This window comes from Salvelinus alpinus, chromosome 6 (genome assembly GCF_045679555.1).
Source record: "Salvelinus alpinus chromosome 6, SLU_Salpinus.1, whole genome shotgun sequence".
NCBI lineage: Eukaryota > Metazoa > Chordata > Actinopteri > Salmoniformes > Salmonidae > Salvelinus > Salvelinus alpinus.
The window spans coordinates 47,253,040-47,268,403 of NC_092091.1; the positions used below are offsets into that span (position 1 = coordinate 47,253,040).

Consider the following 15,364-nt stretch of genomic DNA (forward strand, 5'->3'; position numbering starts at 1 on the left):
TGCTGTCATGTAGCTTTGCTTCCTCAAAGCTACTATGCTGAGAGAGGGGTGAAGGGTCGCACACACAGGCACAGGTTCAGGGGGTACAGGAAACAGAGCATGTCACGCAACACTTCAACCAATCAGAGCACAGGCGGTCATTAGCCTGCTCTCCTGCTTTTAGCATCTTGAATGTATTTTTTATGCATATATATTTATTGTATAATGTGTATGTGTGTGTGTATATATATATATATATATGTGTATATATATATGTGTATATATATTACTCTGTAATATATTTTATATATTCATAGATACACAATAATCTCTTCTATATTCCTTCTAAAATGTCAATCTCTTTATTTCACAGACACAGTACTGTATTTGATTTGAACTGAAGTATAGTACTGTAAATTAATTTATGGATGGATTTCTTTGACAGATGTCATTTTCAGTAAAACAAAAGTAGAGTACAAGTGTAAATGCTATTTTCTGTAAAATAATAAGTCCTTTGCTTGTGTGAAAATTTCTATGTTCATCTTTATCTCTGCTCTGAAGCAGAGAGAGATAGAGAGTGAAAGAGGGGAGGGATTCGGTAAGAGATAGATGAGGTATGTGTGTGTGTAAATGTTGGGTGACTGCAGTGTTGGTGTGCATGATTTGGTTTATATTTACCCTGCTGTTGCAAGGCGATGGAGGGATGTTGACAGACGAGGGGAGACCGTAGCGATGAGGGTTTAGGGCCAGGGGTAAATTAAGTGTTTCCTCAGGCTCAGCCCGGTTACTGACCATGCGTGTGAGCATTCAGCCTCTCGTGACAGGAGGCTGTTCAATCTCACACTCTCTCACTGTCTATCACACACACTCTCTCTCTCTCACTCACTCTCACACACACCGTTTCACACACATAGTCACGCGCAGGCATACACACTAATGTTAAAGCTCCACCGTCGAAAACTGGCATTGAGAAGAGACAGAAATTCTCTGAAGCCAAAATATTTTTCAGAAATAAGAACCTTTTTTCTTTGTCTTAGTAACCGGTCTTAGTGACAACGTAATTATGTCTTAGCAACCTCTATTCCAATTATACCGTGCTCTTTATCATTATAACAGTAACTAGACAAATTATTCAGAGAGTTCATCCAGGAAAAGACGTGTGATGACGGGTGCCTGTTTGGTGGCCAGCCTGATCTCTCTATGGAGCACAGACTTCTGGGTAACTACACATCAGAACCCCAGCCCTTGTACAGTAGGTCCTAAATCAGCGCTGGGTAACGGTCCTCTGCTGTGGCCGGACACATCGCTCTGCCTCTTTTTCTTAACCTCCGCATCCTCGCCGCTCGTTAAACGCTGTGTGTCAGACGGATGTGTCTAGCCTCTCGGAGGAACACACAGTCCGCTTCCAGCGCCCTGCTCCCAGCTACTTGCCAGCCACACCCTCAGCACCTTTTCAAATCGCTCATGAGTTGACATACAATATCCGATTACATTTTTGTGTGTTTTGGTTTTGTTGTTAAGTTATATACAGTACCAGTCAAAAGTTTGGACACACCTACTCATTCCAGTGTTTTTTTATTATTTGTATTATTTTCTACATTGTAGAATAATAGTGAAGACATCACAACTAGGAAATAACACATATGGGAATCATGTAGTAACCAAGAAAGTATTTCAAAATATATTTTAGATTCTTCAAGGTAGCCACCCATTGCCTTGATGACAGTTCTGCACACTCTTGGCATTCTCTCAATCAGCTTCATGATGAATGCTTTTCCAACAGTCTTGAAGGAGTTCCCACATGCTGAGCACTTGTTGGCTGTTTTTCCTTCACTCTGCGGTCCAACTCATCCCAAACCATCTCAATTGGTTTGAGGTCGGGTGATTGTGGAGGCCGGGTCATCTGATGCAGCACTCCATCACTCTCCTTCTTGGTCAAAAAGCCCTTACACAGCCTGGAGGTTTGTTTAGGGTCATTGTCCTGTTGAAAAACAAATGATAGTCCCACTAAGCGCAAACCAGATGGGATGGGGCGTATCGCTGCAGAATGCTGTGATAGCCATGCTGGTTAAGTGTGCCTTGATTTTTAATGAATCACGACAGTATCAACAGCAAGGCACGGTGGGAACCACACATACAGAGATCATCCGTTCACCTACTCTGCGTCTCACAACGACATGGTGGTTGGATCCAAAAATCGCAAATTTGGACTCAGACCAAAGGACACATTTCCACCAGTCTAATATCCATTGCTCGTGTTTCCTGGCCCAAGCAAGTCACTTCTTCTTATTGGTGTCCTTTAGTAGTGGTTTCTTTGAAACAATTCGACCATGAAGGCCTTTTTTACGCAAACCCCTCTGAACAGTTGATGTTGAAACTCAGTTTTTCATATATGCAGAGTCACTTTAACCATATCTACATGTACATACTACCTCAATCAGCCTGACTAACCGGTGTCTGTATGTAGCCTCGCTACTTTTATAGCCTCTCTACTGTATATAACCTGTCTTTTTACTGTTGTTTTATTTCTTTACTTACCTATTGTTCACCTAATACCTTTTTTGCACTATTGGTTAGAGCCTGTAGGTAAGCATTTCACTGTCAGGTCTACATCTGTTGTATTCGGCGCACGTGACAAATAAACGTTGATATGTGTATGTTACTTGAACTCTGTGAAACATTTATTTTGACTGCAATTTCTGAGGCTGGTAACTCTAATTAACGTGTCCTCTGCAGCAGCGGTAACTCTGGGTCTTCCTTCCTTTCATAGCGCTTGATGGTTTTTGCAACTGCACCATAAGAAACTTTCATAGTTCTTGAAATTTTCCGTGTGGAATGACCTTCATGTAATGATGGACTGCCGTTTCTCTTTTCTTATTTAAGCTGTTCTTACCATAATATGGACTTGGTTTTTTACCAAATAGGGCTATCTTCTGTATACCACCCCTACCTTGTCACAACACAACTGATTGGCTCAAATGCATTAAGATGGAAAGAAATTCCACAAATTAACTTTTAACAATATATTCCAGGTGACTACCTCATGAAGCTGGTTGAGAGAATGACAATACTGTGCAAAGCTGTCAAGGCAAAGGGTGGCTACTTTGAAGAATCTCAAATATAAAATATAATATATTGACTTTTTTGGTAACTACATGATTCCATATGTGGTATTTCATAGTTTTGATCTCACTATTATTCTACAATGTAGAAAATAGTAAAATTAAAGAAAAAGACTTGAATGAGTAGGTGTGTCAACTTTTGACTGGTACTGTGTGTGTGTGTGTGTGTGTGTGTATGTATGTGTGTGTGTGTGTGTGTGTATATATAAGTATGTGTGTGTATGTATGTATGACACATGATTTTACATTTGTATAATTTGTATTATTCTTATTGAGTGTAATTTATGGTGTGTTCTAAGGAGAATGAGCTGAATGACATGCTGAACTCACTGTACAGTCTGCCGGTGCCAAAGCCCTTCACCCCAGTCAACCTGAGTGTGGTAAGTACAGTGGGACCACTTGTGCTGTACACTGCAAAGAAGAGGGAGGGGGAAAACGGAGGGAGGAGAGAATAGTGATGGGAGAGGAGGGAAGATATAGTTGAGACAGATGGGTTCGTGAAAAGAGAGTGGCGAGATGAGAGTGAGTTAGAGGAGCGCTTGGATAAGGAAGAGTGGAGGAATAGGAGTGAGATACAGCTGAAGTCGGAAGTTTACTTCCACCTAAGCCAAATATATTTAAACTTAGTTTTTCACAATTCCTGACATTTAATCCTAATAAAAATTCCCTGTCTTAGGTCAGTTAGGATCACCACTTTATTTTAAGAATGTGAAATGTCAGAATAATGGTAGAGAGAATGATTTATTTCAGCTTTTATTTCTTTCATCACATTCCCAGTGAGTCATAAGTTTACATACACTTAATTCGTATTTGGTAACATTGCCTTTAAATTGTTTAACTTGGGTCAAACGTTTCGGGTAGCCTTCCACAAGCTTCCCACAATAAGTTGGGTGAATTTTGGCCCATTCCTCCTGACAGAGCTGGTGTAACTGAGTCAGGTTTGCAGGCCTCCTTGCTCGGACACACTTTTTCAGTTCTGCCCACAAATGTTCTGTAGGATTGAGGTCAGGGCTTTGTGATGGCCACTCCAGTACCTTGACTTTGTTGTCCTTAAGCTATTTTGCCACAACTTGGAAGTATGCTTGGGGTCACTGTCCATTTGGAAGACTCATTTGCAACCAAGCTTTAACTCCCTGACTGATGTCTTGAGATGTTACTTCAATATATTTACATAATTTTCCTGATCATGATGCTATCTATTTTGTGAAGTGCACCAGTCCCTCCTGCAGCAAAGCACCCCCACAACATGATGCTGCCACCCCTGTGCTTCACGGTTGGGATGGTGTTCTTCGGCTTGCACCCTCCCCCTTTTTCCTCCAAACATAACGATGGTCATTATGGCCAAACAGTTCTATTTTTGTTTCATCAGACCAGAGGACATTTCTCCATAAAGTACAATCTTTGTCCCCATGTGCAGTTGCAGACTGTAGTCTGGCTTTTTTTAAGGCGGTTTTGGAGCAGTGACTTCTTCCTTGCTGAGCGGCCTTTCAGGTTATGTCGATATAGGACTCGTTTTACTGTGGATATAGATACTTTTGTACCCGTTTCCTCCAGCATCTTCACAAGGTAATTTGCTGTTGTTCTGGGATTGATTTGCACTTTTAGCACCAAAGTACGTTCATTTCTAGGAGACCGAATGCGTCTCCTTCCTGAGCGGTATGACGGCTGCGTGGTCCCATGGTGTTTATACTTGCGTACTATTGTTTGTACAGATGAACGTGGTACCTTCAGGCGTTTGGAAATTGCTCCCAAGGATGAACCAGACTTGTGGAGGTCTACAATTCTTTTTCTGGGGTCGGCTGATTTCTTTTGATTTTCCCATTATGTCAAGCAAAGAGGCACTGAGTTTGAAGGTAGGCCTTGAAATCCATCCACAGGTACGAACTGCAAAAATCTCTGAAGCTGGAGACTCTTACCTCCCTCACTAGCTTTAAGCACCAGCTGTCAGAGCAGCTCACAGATCACTGCACCTGTACATAGCTCATCTGTAAATAGCCCATCCAATCTACCTCATCCCCATACTGTATTTATTTATTTATCTTGCTCCTTTGCTCCCCAGTATCTCTACTTGCACATTCATCTTCTGCACATCCTACCATTCCAGTGTTTAATTGCGATATTGTAATTACTTTGCCACCATGGCCTATTTATTGCCTTACCTCTCTTATCCTACCTCATTTGCACATGCTGTATATAGATTTTTCTACTGTATTATTGATTGTATGTTTGTTTATTCCATGTGTAACTCTGTGTTGTTGTATGTGTCGAACTGCTTTGCTTTATCTTGGCCAGGTCGCAGTTGCAAATGAGAACTTGTTTTCAACTAGCCTACCTGGTTAAATAAAGATGAAATAAACATTTTAAAATGTAAAAACTCCAATTGACTCGATGTCAATTAGCCTATTAGAAGCTTCTAAATTTTCCAAGCTGTTTAAAGGCACAGTAAACTTCTGACCCACTGGAATTGTGATACAGTGAATTATAAGTGAAATAATCTGTCTGTAAACAATTGTTGGAAAAATTACTTGTGTCATGCACAAAGTAGATGTCCTAACCAACTTGCCAAAACTATAGTTTGTTAACAAGAAATTTGTGGAGTGGTTGAAAAATGAGTTTTAATGATTCCAACCTAAGTGTATGTAAACTTCCGACTTCAACTGTAGGTGAGGAGACTGGGCTACACTTTGTTTAGAAATACAAGTGGCATTAAGCTGTTAACTTCTTATGGCTGCAATCCTGTTGCCGGGATGATATGATAACAGCCAGTCGAAGTGCAGGGCGCCAAATTCAAACAACAGAAATCTCATAATTAAAATTCCTCAAACATACATGTGTCTTATATAATTTTAAAGGTAATCTTGTTGTTAATCCCACCAAAGTGTCCGATTTCAAATATGCTTTTCAGCGGAAGCACTACAAACGATTATGTTAGGTCACCACTTAACCACAATAAGCACAGCCATTTTTCCAGCGAAAGATAGCTTTCACAAAAAGCAGAAATAGAGATAAAATGAATCACTAACCTTTGATTATCTTCATCAGATGACACTCATAAGACTTCATGTTACACAATACATGCATTTTTTGTTTGATAAAGTTCATATTTATATAAAATAATCTGAGTTTACATTGGCGCATTACATTCACTAGTTCCAAAAACATCAAGTGATTTTGCATAGCCACATTGTTTCAACAGAAATACTCATCATAAATGTAGATGATAATACAAGTTATACACATGGAATTATAGATATACCTCTCCTTAATGCAACCGCTGTGTCAGATTTAAAAAAAACTTTACGGAAAAAACAAACTATGCAATAATCTTGGACGGCGCTCAGAACAATAGCCAAATTAGCCGCCATGTTGGAGTCAACAGAAATACGAAATTACATCATAAATATTCCCTTACCTTTGATTATCTTCATCAGAATGCAGTGCCAGGAATCCTAGTTCCACAATAAATCGTTGTTTTGTTCGATAATGTCAATTACTTATGTCCAATTAACTAATTTTGCTAGCATGTGTAGTACACGTGTCCAAATGCTCATGCAGATCCAGGCAAACGTCGGACGTAAACTTCAAAAAGTTATATTACAAGTCGAATAAACTGGTCAAACTTAGTAAAGAATCAATCTTCAGGATGTTGTTATCATCTATATCCAATAATGTTCCTACCGGAGCATTCCTTTCAGTCTCTATAAGTAATGGAACGCATGGCGATATCATGAGGAATGTGCGTGACCAAGAACTGGCACTCTGCCAGACCACTGACTCAAACACCTCCCACCCGGTCCCACAACACAGCATAAGCTTCATTCCACGTTCTACTGACTGTTGACATCTAGTGGAAGGCATAGGAAGTGCAAACAGATCCATATATTACAGGGAATTGAATAGGCGATGACTTTAACATCGACCACTCTCAGAATTCTCACTTCCTGTTTGGATTTTTTCTCAGGTTTTTGCCTGCCATATGAGTTCTGTTATACTCACAGACATCATTCAAACAGTTTTAGAAACTTCAGGGTGTTTCCTATCCAATACTAATAATAATATGCATATATTAGTAACTGGGACTGAGGAGCAGGCCGTTTACTCTGGGCACCTTTCATCCAAGCTACTCAATACTGCCCCTGCAGCCATAAAGTTAAACTCTGAGTGGTTGGTACTGGGTCCAGCAAATTTCCCAGCGAGTTTGGGGGCACTCCCACCACAACATTTTTCGTCAGAAAATTGAACGTGACATATCATTTGAAAGCTACAGTCCTTGTCTTTTTGGAAATCAAACTCAAATCTTACTGATGGCCATAAATCATGCACAATATGGTCATATTCATAGAGTATGCAATGTAGGTCAATCCACTAAAAGTGCAAACATTTAGTATGCATGGAAAGGGTATACCCTGATGGTCATTGTAAAGCAATGCATTTCCTTCTCCTTCCACATTACCTTGTATGCATCCTCCACATGCACCATTGATCTACCTCATCATTTACAATAGGAAAAGTGAATGGGAAAAGAGGTTTGAAGTTTCTTCACCTGTCCGTGTCTTATTTATTTATTTCCCTGGTTGCTAAGGTCTTTTTAAGATGTCAGGCTTGAAAATCCGTTCAGCCATTTTGGCACAGTGACTCACTACCCAAACCAGTCGCAACTGGTTTCAAGTGGCCAATAGAAGTCATGTGATATCCTACTGCTGTCTAGTGGACGATCTCGGAATCAGACAGGGGATATATGTACATCATTGGCTAGGTAGAGACTTCGCTTTCTCCTCTAATGTGTACTGAACAAAAATATAAGCGCAACATGCAAAAATGTAAACGATTTTACTGAGTTACTGTTCATATAAGGAAATTAGTCAATTGCAATAATTTTATTAGACCTTAGCAATGGCTTTCACATTATTTGGCGGGGTGCAGCCATGGGTGGGCCTGGGAGGGCATAGGCCCACCCACTTGGCAGCCATGCCCACCCTCTGGGTTGCCAGGCCCAGCCAATCAGAATGAGTTTTTCCCCACAAAAGGACTTTATTACAGACAGAAATACTCCTCAGCATCCACCCACCCACTGTCAGACGATCCCACAGGTGAAGACGACGGATGTGGAGGTCCTAGGCTGGCGTGGTCTGCCGGCATGAGGCCGGTTGGACGTACTGTCAAATTTGTTGGAAGCAGCTTATGGTAGAGAAATTAACATTAAAAAAAATATATCTGGGATTTTTTTTATTTCAGCTCTTTAAACATTGGACCAACACTTTACATGTTGCTTTTAAATTTTTGATCAGTATAGATCATTCCTCTAATCGTAAAAAAATGAAAGCATGGCACGTTGCACAAGCCCTGCACTTTTTAAATGGCTGTTTGCGCATGTTTAGAGCGCCACCATTAAGTTAAAGTATCTATTTTTTTAATCAATTAAAAAAAATATATACATTTTGGAACAGTAATTGGTGACAAACAGTACTAGTCAAAAGTTTGGACACTCATTAAAAGTTTATTTATTTATTTTTTACTATTTTCTACATTTTCTACATCAAAACTATAAAGTAACACATATGGAATCATGTAGTAACCAAAGAAATGTTAAACTAATCAAAATATATTTTATATTTGATGTTCTTCAAAGTAGCCACCCTTTGCCTTGAAGACAGCTTTGCACACTCTTGGCATTCTCTCAACCAGCTTCATGAGAAATGCTTATCCAATATTCTTGAAGGAGTTCCCACATATGCTGAGCACTTGTTGGCTGCTTTTCCTTCACTCTGCGGTCCAACTCATCCCAAACCATCTCAATTCAGTTGAGGACTGCAGAGTGAATGAATAGCTGCCAACAAGTGCTAAGCTGTCAAGGTAAAGGGTGGCTACTTTGAAGAATCTCAAATATATATATATTTTTATAGTTCATAGTTTTGATGTCTTCACTATTATTCTACAATGTAGAAATTAGTAAAAAAATATATATAATTGAATGAGTAGGTGTGTCCAAACTTTTGACTGGTACTGTATTTTATTTCAAAGCTAGACTTTCAAATATCTTACTCCCCAACATAGGGACAATGTAAAAAACAACAACATACATTTCAGTTTTTTTGGCACCTTTATCATAATCACACATTTCTTACCTTTCTACCAGTACTAAGCATGTGTTTGTAGGACTTATAGTTTTGAAACTGAAATGTACTTTGAGGGTAGTATACAAAACAAAAATATAGTTTTTCAATTACCAAAAAAGCAACTATTGTTTAAAATATAATTCTGTATTTATGTTATTATGCATACTTTACTGTATTGGGTTTTAGTCTTTGTCCATAAGGATCCGCTATTCTTTATTTAGACTAATTAAATCAGCTAGCCTCTCTCTCAATGTAATATCTAATGTCTCTAGGGGTTATAAAATTACACAGTTCAATTAATTCCAGTTGCCTATATTAAGTAATCAATACATTGCTTAGAAAGGTTAACAAGTGGAATTGTGCTGACTTATGAGGGGGGAAATACAATTTATTCTGTCATTTTTAGTCTGGCACGCTTTTAATATGCTTTTATTTTTCATTACCAAGGTTCATTGAGAACACACCGAGAGGAGAGGTTAGGGTTCAACTGCTTTCTGTAGAAAATACAAGTTTGATTTTTAATTGATGAAGCAGAATCTTCCACAAAAAGTAATTTTTGTTTTTATCATGACAGCCTTGGAAAAAAAAGACAGATCATTGTCCCCTTTCAAGTGTGAACTCTGTTTTGCTCTCTATCACTTTCACTGTGAAGACCGCGCTGTTGCATATAGCCACTGGGCAAGTACTGAGAGATGCACCAAGCCAGCAGCCGGTGAGTGGAGGAGAAGAATGAGTGAACAAGAGAGCGGGGAGAAAAAGGAGGGAGGGGAGAAAGAGATGGGGAATTTTAAACCGCTGCTGCTGCACTAACCGCATGGGAGCTGAGGCTTTCCAATTTGGCCAAATAAGCCTGGCTATCTTTTTAAATCTCACAAAAGCAAATATCCTGGGCCTTGGTGTCTGTTTCTTCTCCTCTGGAAAACAATCAAACTTAGTGAATGATTAATGTTGTTCCATGCTACTGTATTCTCTTTCTGCATATTTAAAGTATTTTTTTTATGGTGCATGTTTAAAGCAAAGGCAATTGTGCTCAGAAAGTCTCCTTGATGCCTTTCCCGTTAACCCACATTTCATGTTTTTATATAAACATCGATTGAAAAAAAACAACAACAGATAAGCAAACACACAGCGAGGGCCTGGGACTGATGGAACTGAATTGAGGAGAATACAATGATCGTGCTGTGCCGTGGGTTTATAAGGCGACAATAACGCACCATTCAGACATCACGCTACTCACTGACACCATTCCTGGAGGTGACAGCATCCATATTATTTTACATTATTCATTGGAACATTGACAAGGCAGCAAATAATGTGACAGTGACTCAGACTCATATAAAGCACAATATCGCCATCAGCAATTACAAATTAGGTTACATCATTCATTTAGGTGAATTGTCATCAGAGGTTGTTTGTGGCTGACTGTAGTTTTGCCTATTGCTTTAATCACTTTTCCCAGGTGAGGGGGATTATGGGTGTTGTAGTTTTGGACCAGTGCTTGGCGATGGGTTCACTGTCTCTGCGCTCTTCTAAGGAGGCAAAATGCTGGGGTTAATTCATTTTATGAGTGTGCACATGCACTTGTATGTGTGTCTGTCATCATATGGTGTGGGTCAAAAAGTATCAAAAGAAGGGCATGACAGGGAGAGAGAAGTTGAAAGTGTAAAGAGTGGTTAATGTGCCGTCCAGGCCTCTTTGATCCAAACAGTCAACCTGCTCTGCTCCCCCAAAGTGAGACAGGCAGCTCTCTGATCCTCTCAACAACCCGTGTGTGTTTGTGCTTTCTTTAATGCTGAAATAAAGACCTTGTTTCCCACCAGAGAGCTCAATCTTAAATCTATAGGGTATAGGGATCCGGGCTGCCGTGTGTGTGTGAGTGTGTGTGCGTGTGTTTGTGTGTGTGTCAGTGCTGCCCTCCTTGCTATGTCAGTACAGACGGAAGCTCGACAATTCCCACAGAAAGAGGAGTTCTAGATCACTCTATGAGTGGCGTGCTGCGCTACGTTGCTGACCCTGTCTTCTCTCCGTATACTTTGTGTTTCCTCAGCACTCCTACTTCATAGCCCCAGATATCAACGGCTTGCCCACAATCCCCGAGAGTGTAAGTCTACCCTTCTGGTTTCCCAGCGTGCAAGACCTAGATCTTACCCTGTCGAATAGAGCGCACAATATATTGCATTTTGAATGAAGTTGATCATTGAAATGTTTTTACTTGGAGAGTGCTGTCCATTTGAGTTTTCTGTGAAATACCGTAAACCTATGACCTGAATTTGTAATAATGGTTACGTCCTCGATTTGCAGGAAAGAGCCATCCCTAATGCTCAGAGAAGTGTGTCGTTATAAAGTCACTAACTGTCCTGTCTCTTCTGTTTTCCCAATCCAGAGGAACCTGACAGAGTATTTTGTGGCGGTGGACGTCAACAATATGCTGCATCTATACGCCAGCATGCTGCACGAAAGACGCATCATCATTACCTCAAGCAAGCTTAGCACTGTGAGTACCTCTTCATTATACTACTATACTACTACTACACTACAGTATGGTACAGATTCATGCTTTAAAGGAACATTATATTAACCAGGGTTTATGTTTCTGATTAAACATGGCATTCCTCATTAATATTACAGCACTACATCAAACTTAATATCTAAACGTTCACAGCTTGAAAGCATGTATGCACACAGACACACACACACACATGGACAGAGTTCAGTGGTCCTCCAGTCACCCGGCTCCTCTATCTCCAGTCTCTAACAAGTAGGAAAGCCAGCACTAAGGCAGGATTATATTTGACTGTTTGTCTTAAAGCTTCTAGGTTTTAATGGCCGACAAGCCCTAAATTATCAGTTATTAGACGCTCTAACTCTCTTACATAGTTTATTATCAGTTATTAGGCATTTAAATCTCTGCCGTAGTACCAGAACCAAATGTTTATGACAAGGAGAGGGAGAGCACGAGTGACGTCATCCACGCTCTTATCTCTACCATTCTGCTCCGGTATCTTCCTGCAGGCCGGAATGCGGAACCGGGGAGCGGGGTGGGGAGAGGAACCCAAGGTCTCCCTGAGGAGGGAGTGGAGGGGTCCGGGCAAGGTGTAGAAAATTACCCAACCCCTAGAGAATTTCACCTCTCTCCTCCACTCACCTCTTCCCCCCCCCACCCCTCAGCATGTCAGCCCCTAAGAGCCCCAGCCGTGCCCACTGACTCCGGGGGTTACAGGGTGTAAATTATCAGAGCCACGGGTGACGGCTGTTTTCTTAGCAGACGGCTGGAAGTGATATTCTGTGTGATTTACAATTTTGCGTCGCGACAAGACAAACTGCCTGAGGTTTATTTAACTTATATGTCGACGCCCATCGTTAGACCACCCATAAGCCTTTTATTGTTCATCTCTCCATCCATCCCTCCCTTCGTCCATCAATCAATACATACATGCTGTCCTTTTTATTAGTAGTGTGTGTGTGTTTCTCGTAGTCCATCCCTGGCATTACTTTTAAAGAGTAGTTTGCAGAAAGAAGAGAGAGATTAGGCCTCCATCTGACCCCTGCTACCACTGTCCCTCTGAGAGATGGCGAAAGAGAGAAAAGGAAAGAGAAAGATAGAAATGGAGAGAAGAAGAGGGAGAGAGAGCATGGGAGAGAGACTAGACACTGCATACATTATGTGGGCTCCAGGCAGAGGGCCTGCCTGTGTGTTAGGGTCCCTAGTGATCCCGCTGTGCCAGTGTAGCAGAACATGGCGGCATGCCTGCAAGCGCCCAACAGCAAAGGAATAAATCATGATGGTACAACAATGCATCAGTTGACTTATTGCTGTTTTGTGACCGGAGGTGAGTGGTACCACTGTTTTGAAAGGCGTGTGGTGGTGCGGTGCGATGGCCGAGGCAGTCAGCCGAGCATGCAGGCTTGTCATGCCGCCGTATAATTGTGCTGCATCAGGCCTCCTCTAACTAGTCAGCTGGGAGGCCCGTGTCTTTCATCTTCCCCTCCCCTGGCCTCGCCGGGCCCTGGCCCCCTCGGTAGGCAGTCGGCAGGCCCCTGACAGCAGCCTTCTCATCATGCTGTCAGTATTATGCTAACTAGGACCATCCATCCACCACGGCCCTGAGTGCTAGCTGCCTGCCTGCCTCACCACCGCACAGCGCCTTGGCCCTAAAACTTACTTCTCACTTTTCACTCTCCACTTCTTCTAGTCTATCAACCTCCCCTGCTTTCTCTTTCCGTCTCCCGTTGCTTTCTTTCTCTCTAGCTCCTAGTCGCTCTCTTTCGGTCTCTCTTTCTGCTTTCTCACTCTGTCACCTTTCTTTCCATCTCTTGTTCTATGTCTGCTTTTTGTCTTTCTTTCCTCTCTTGTCCCTATAGCCACATTTCTTATGGTGGCTGGTGGTCAGCGCATCATCTGTAGTCTGTGTTTTTGTTCCCCCATTTTTATTTTGTTGCAGATTTGTTTTTGTGTGTGTGCAGGGGTGGATGTGACTGTGTGTGAGGGTGGCCTGGTGTTACTGCGATGCCCTCTTTCTCTGTGTCTCAGTGCCATCTACTTGTTAGTGGTACACCTGTGTGGCTCTGCACTGATACCAGGCGTTTGTCAACACACAGAGAGAGCAGAGCAGAGGTAATTGGGTGTCTTCCTTTGGACGAGGAGAGGAGGAGAGAAGAAGGGGAGGAGAGGAGAGGGAGGGATAGGGCAGAGGGCGTGGTGAGGTGTGTGAGGTTAGCGAGAGGGGGAGGGGAGAAGAGGAAAGAGAAGATTGGCGAAAAGGCAGAAAAGAAGAGTTGAGAATTGAGGTTTGTTGATGTTGCCTATTCCTCCCCCAGGCCAGTCTAAACCAGTTAAAGAATGGTGTGGGTGAGCAGTTGTAGCCCAGTTACTCTGAGCCCGGACAGGAGAGAGACTCTTTAGTTTGTAGGGTCCTGTCTTGGTGAACATCACACATAGAGTGTGTGCCTGGTTGACTGCTTGTCAAAGCAGATGTTTTAAAGGCAGAGCAACAAGCTCATCCGAATAAGACAACAGATTCCTACGAAAGTGTTGCGACGTGCTCTTTGATGGCTAACAACGTTGTCTTTGATAGTTACCTGTCTGTTGCCACCCACGCTCCCTGTTCACATCACTGATGAACTGCATTCTTCTGAGCGGCTTGCTTTCATAAATCAGTTATTAGTACGTTATTAGTTCCTTACCGAGTGCACTATACAATCATAACTGTCTTGAAGCAGGTCTCGCAAGGAAAATATATATTTTTCCAATTAAATTGAATTAATAACAGTGGATATTGTAGGGGGCAAAAATATTGTTCAATTCCTGAGTGAGTTATTTGGGAATAGAATGATAGTTGGTACACAGTGTCCACAGATTGTCTCCTGTTAAGGGGAGATATTGTGTTAATATGTTCAGTTTCTCTCAGTTTATAGTATTGTGCGTTTAATGTGGTCAGTTTATGTGAGGACTTAGGAGAGCTGTCAGGGCTGGATGGGATCTGGTGCCTTCAAAAGCAGGCTGTTGCTGTATAATCTCTGACCCATCTGAGACTCACACTCACACACAGACCGAGGCAGAGGCTCATTACTGGGAGGACCCCAGGTCCCAGAGGGCCAAGGCTAGCACCTAAAGCAGCCCTAATCCAGTATTTGTTCTCGGGGACTGTATCTGTGCTGTATCTGTGATTCTCCACTGAACGGAATATTAAGCACCAGGTCTTTTGTGGAGCGTGTAAGCCATTTGGCTCCACACATCTATTATTTATTAGCTTGGCAAATATTTTATAAGGGCTCCTAGCCGCCCGCGACCTGCTCTCTGGTGGAGCCCCTAAGAAAAAAAAGAAAGAAAGCGCTTACAAATGTCTATTTTTGATTTAATCGTCTCTAACACTTATGTGTTAGCCGGCTATAGATAGACATGGAGTTGGTTTGGGTTAAATGTGAGAGGAAGTATGAACTATGCCTTTGGACTCCTACAACCTCATCTCCTTCCTCCCCGGTTGGTAGGGGGAGGAACAAATCACATCAAAAAAATGTATTTCTTCTGTTTATCTTAGTTTCGGTAGGAACCCCCCCCCCCATCCTTAGAAGAGAGATACGCTGTCTTCTCTTTTAACCTGAGAGTAAAGCAGGCCAATTGAGGGCTAAGTGAGCCTCACCTTGAGG

At 41.7% G+C, this 15,364-nt stretch overlaps 1 protein-coding gene across 5 annotated transcripts in view; it reads left to right on the forward strand.

The window, feature by feature from the left end:
* Window positions 1-15,364, forward strand: part of LOC139578761 (DENN domain-containing protein 1B-like) — a 162,110-nt gene that overhangs the window by 73,178 nt on the left and 73,568 nt on the right. For 3 of the 5 annotated variants that reach the window (XM_071406748.1, XM_071406750.1, XM_071406752.1), the window contains 4 exons: window positions 3,401-3,481; window positions 9,870-9,929; window positions 11,265-11,318; window positions 11,601-11,711. In XM_071406748.1, coding sequence (XP_071262849.1) covers window positions 3,401-3,481; window positions 9,870-9,929; window positions 11,265-11,318; window positions 11,601-11,711 — 306 coding nt within the window. The remainder of the gene's footprint in view (window positions 1-3,400; window positions 3,482-9,869; window positions 9,930-11,264; window positions 11,319-11,600; window positions 11,712-15,364) is intronic. The other 2 variants (XM_071406749.1, XM_071406751.1) reach the window with 2 other exon arrangements.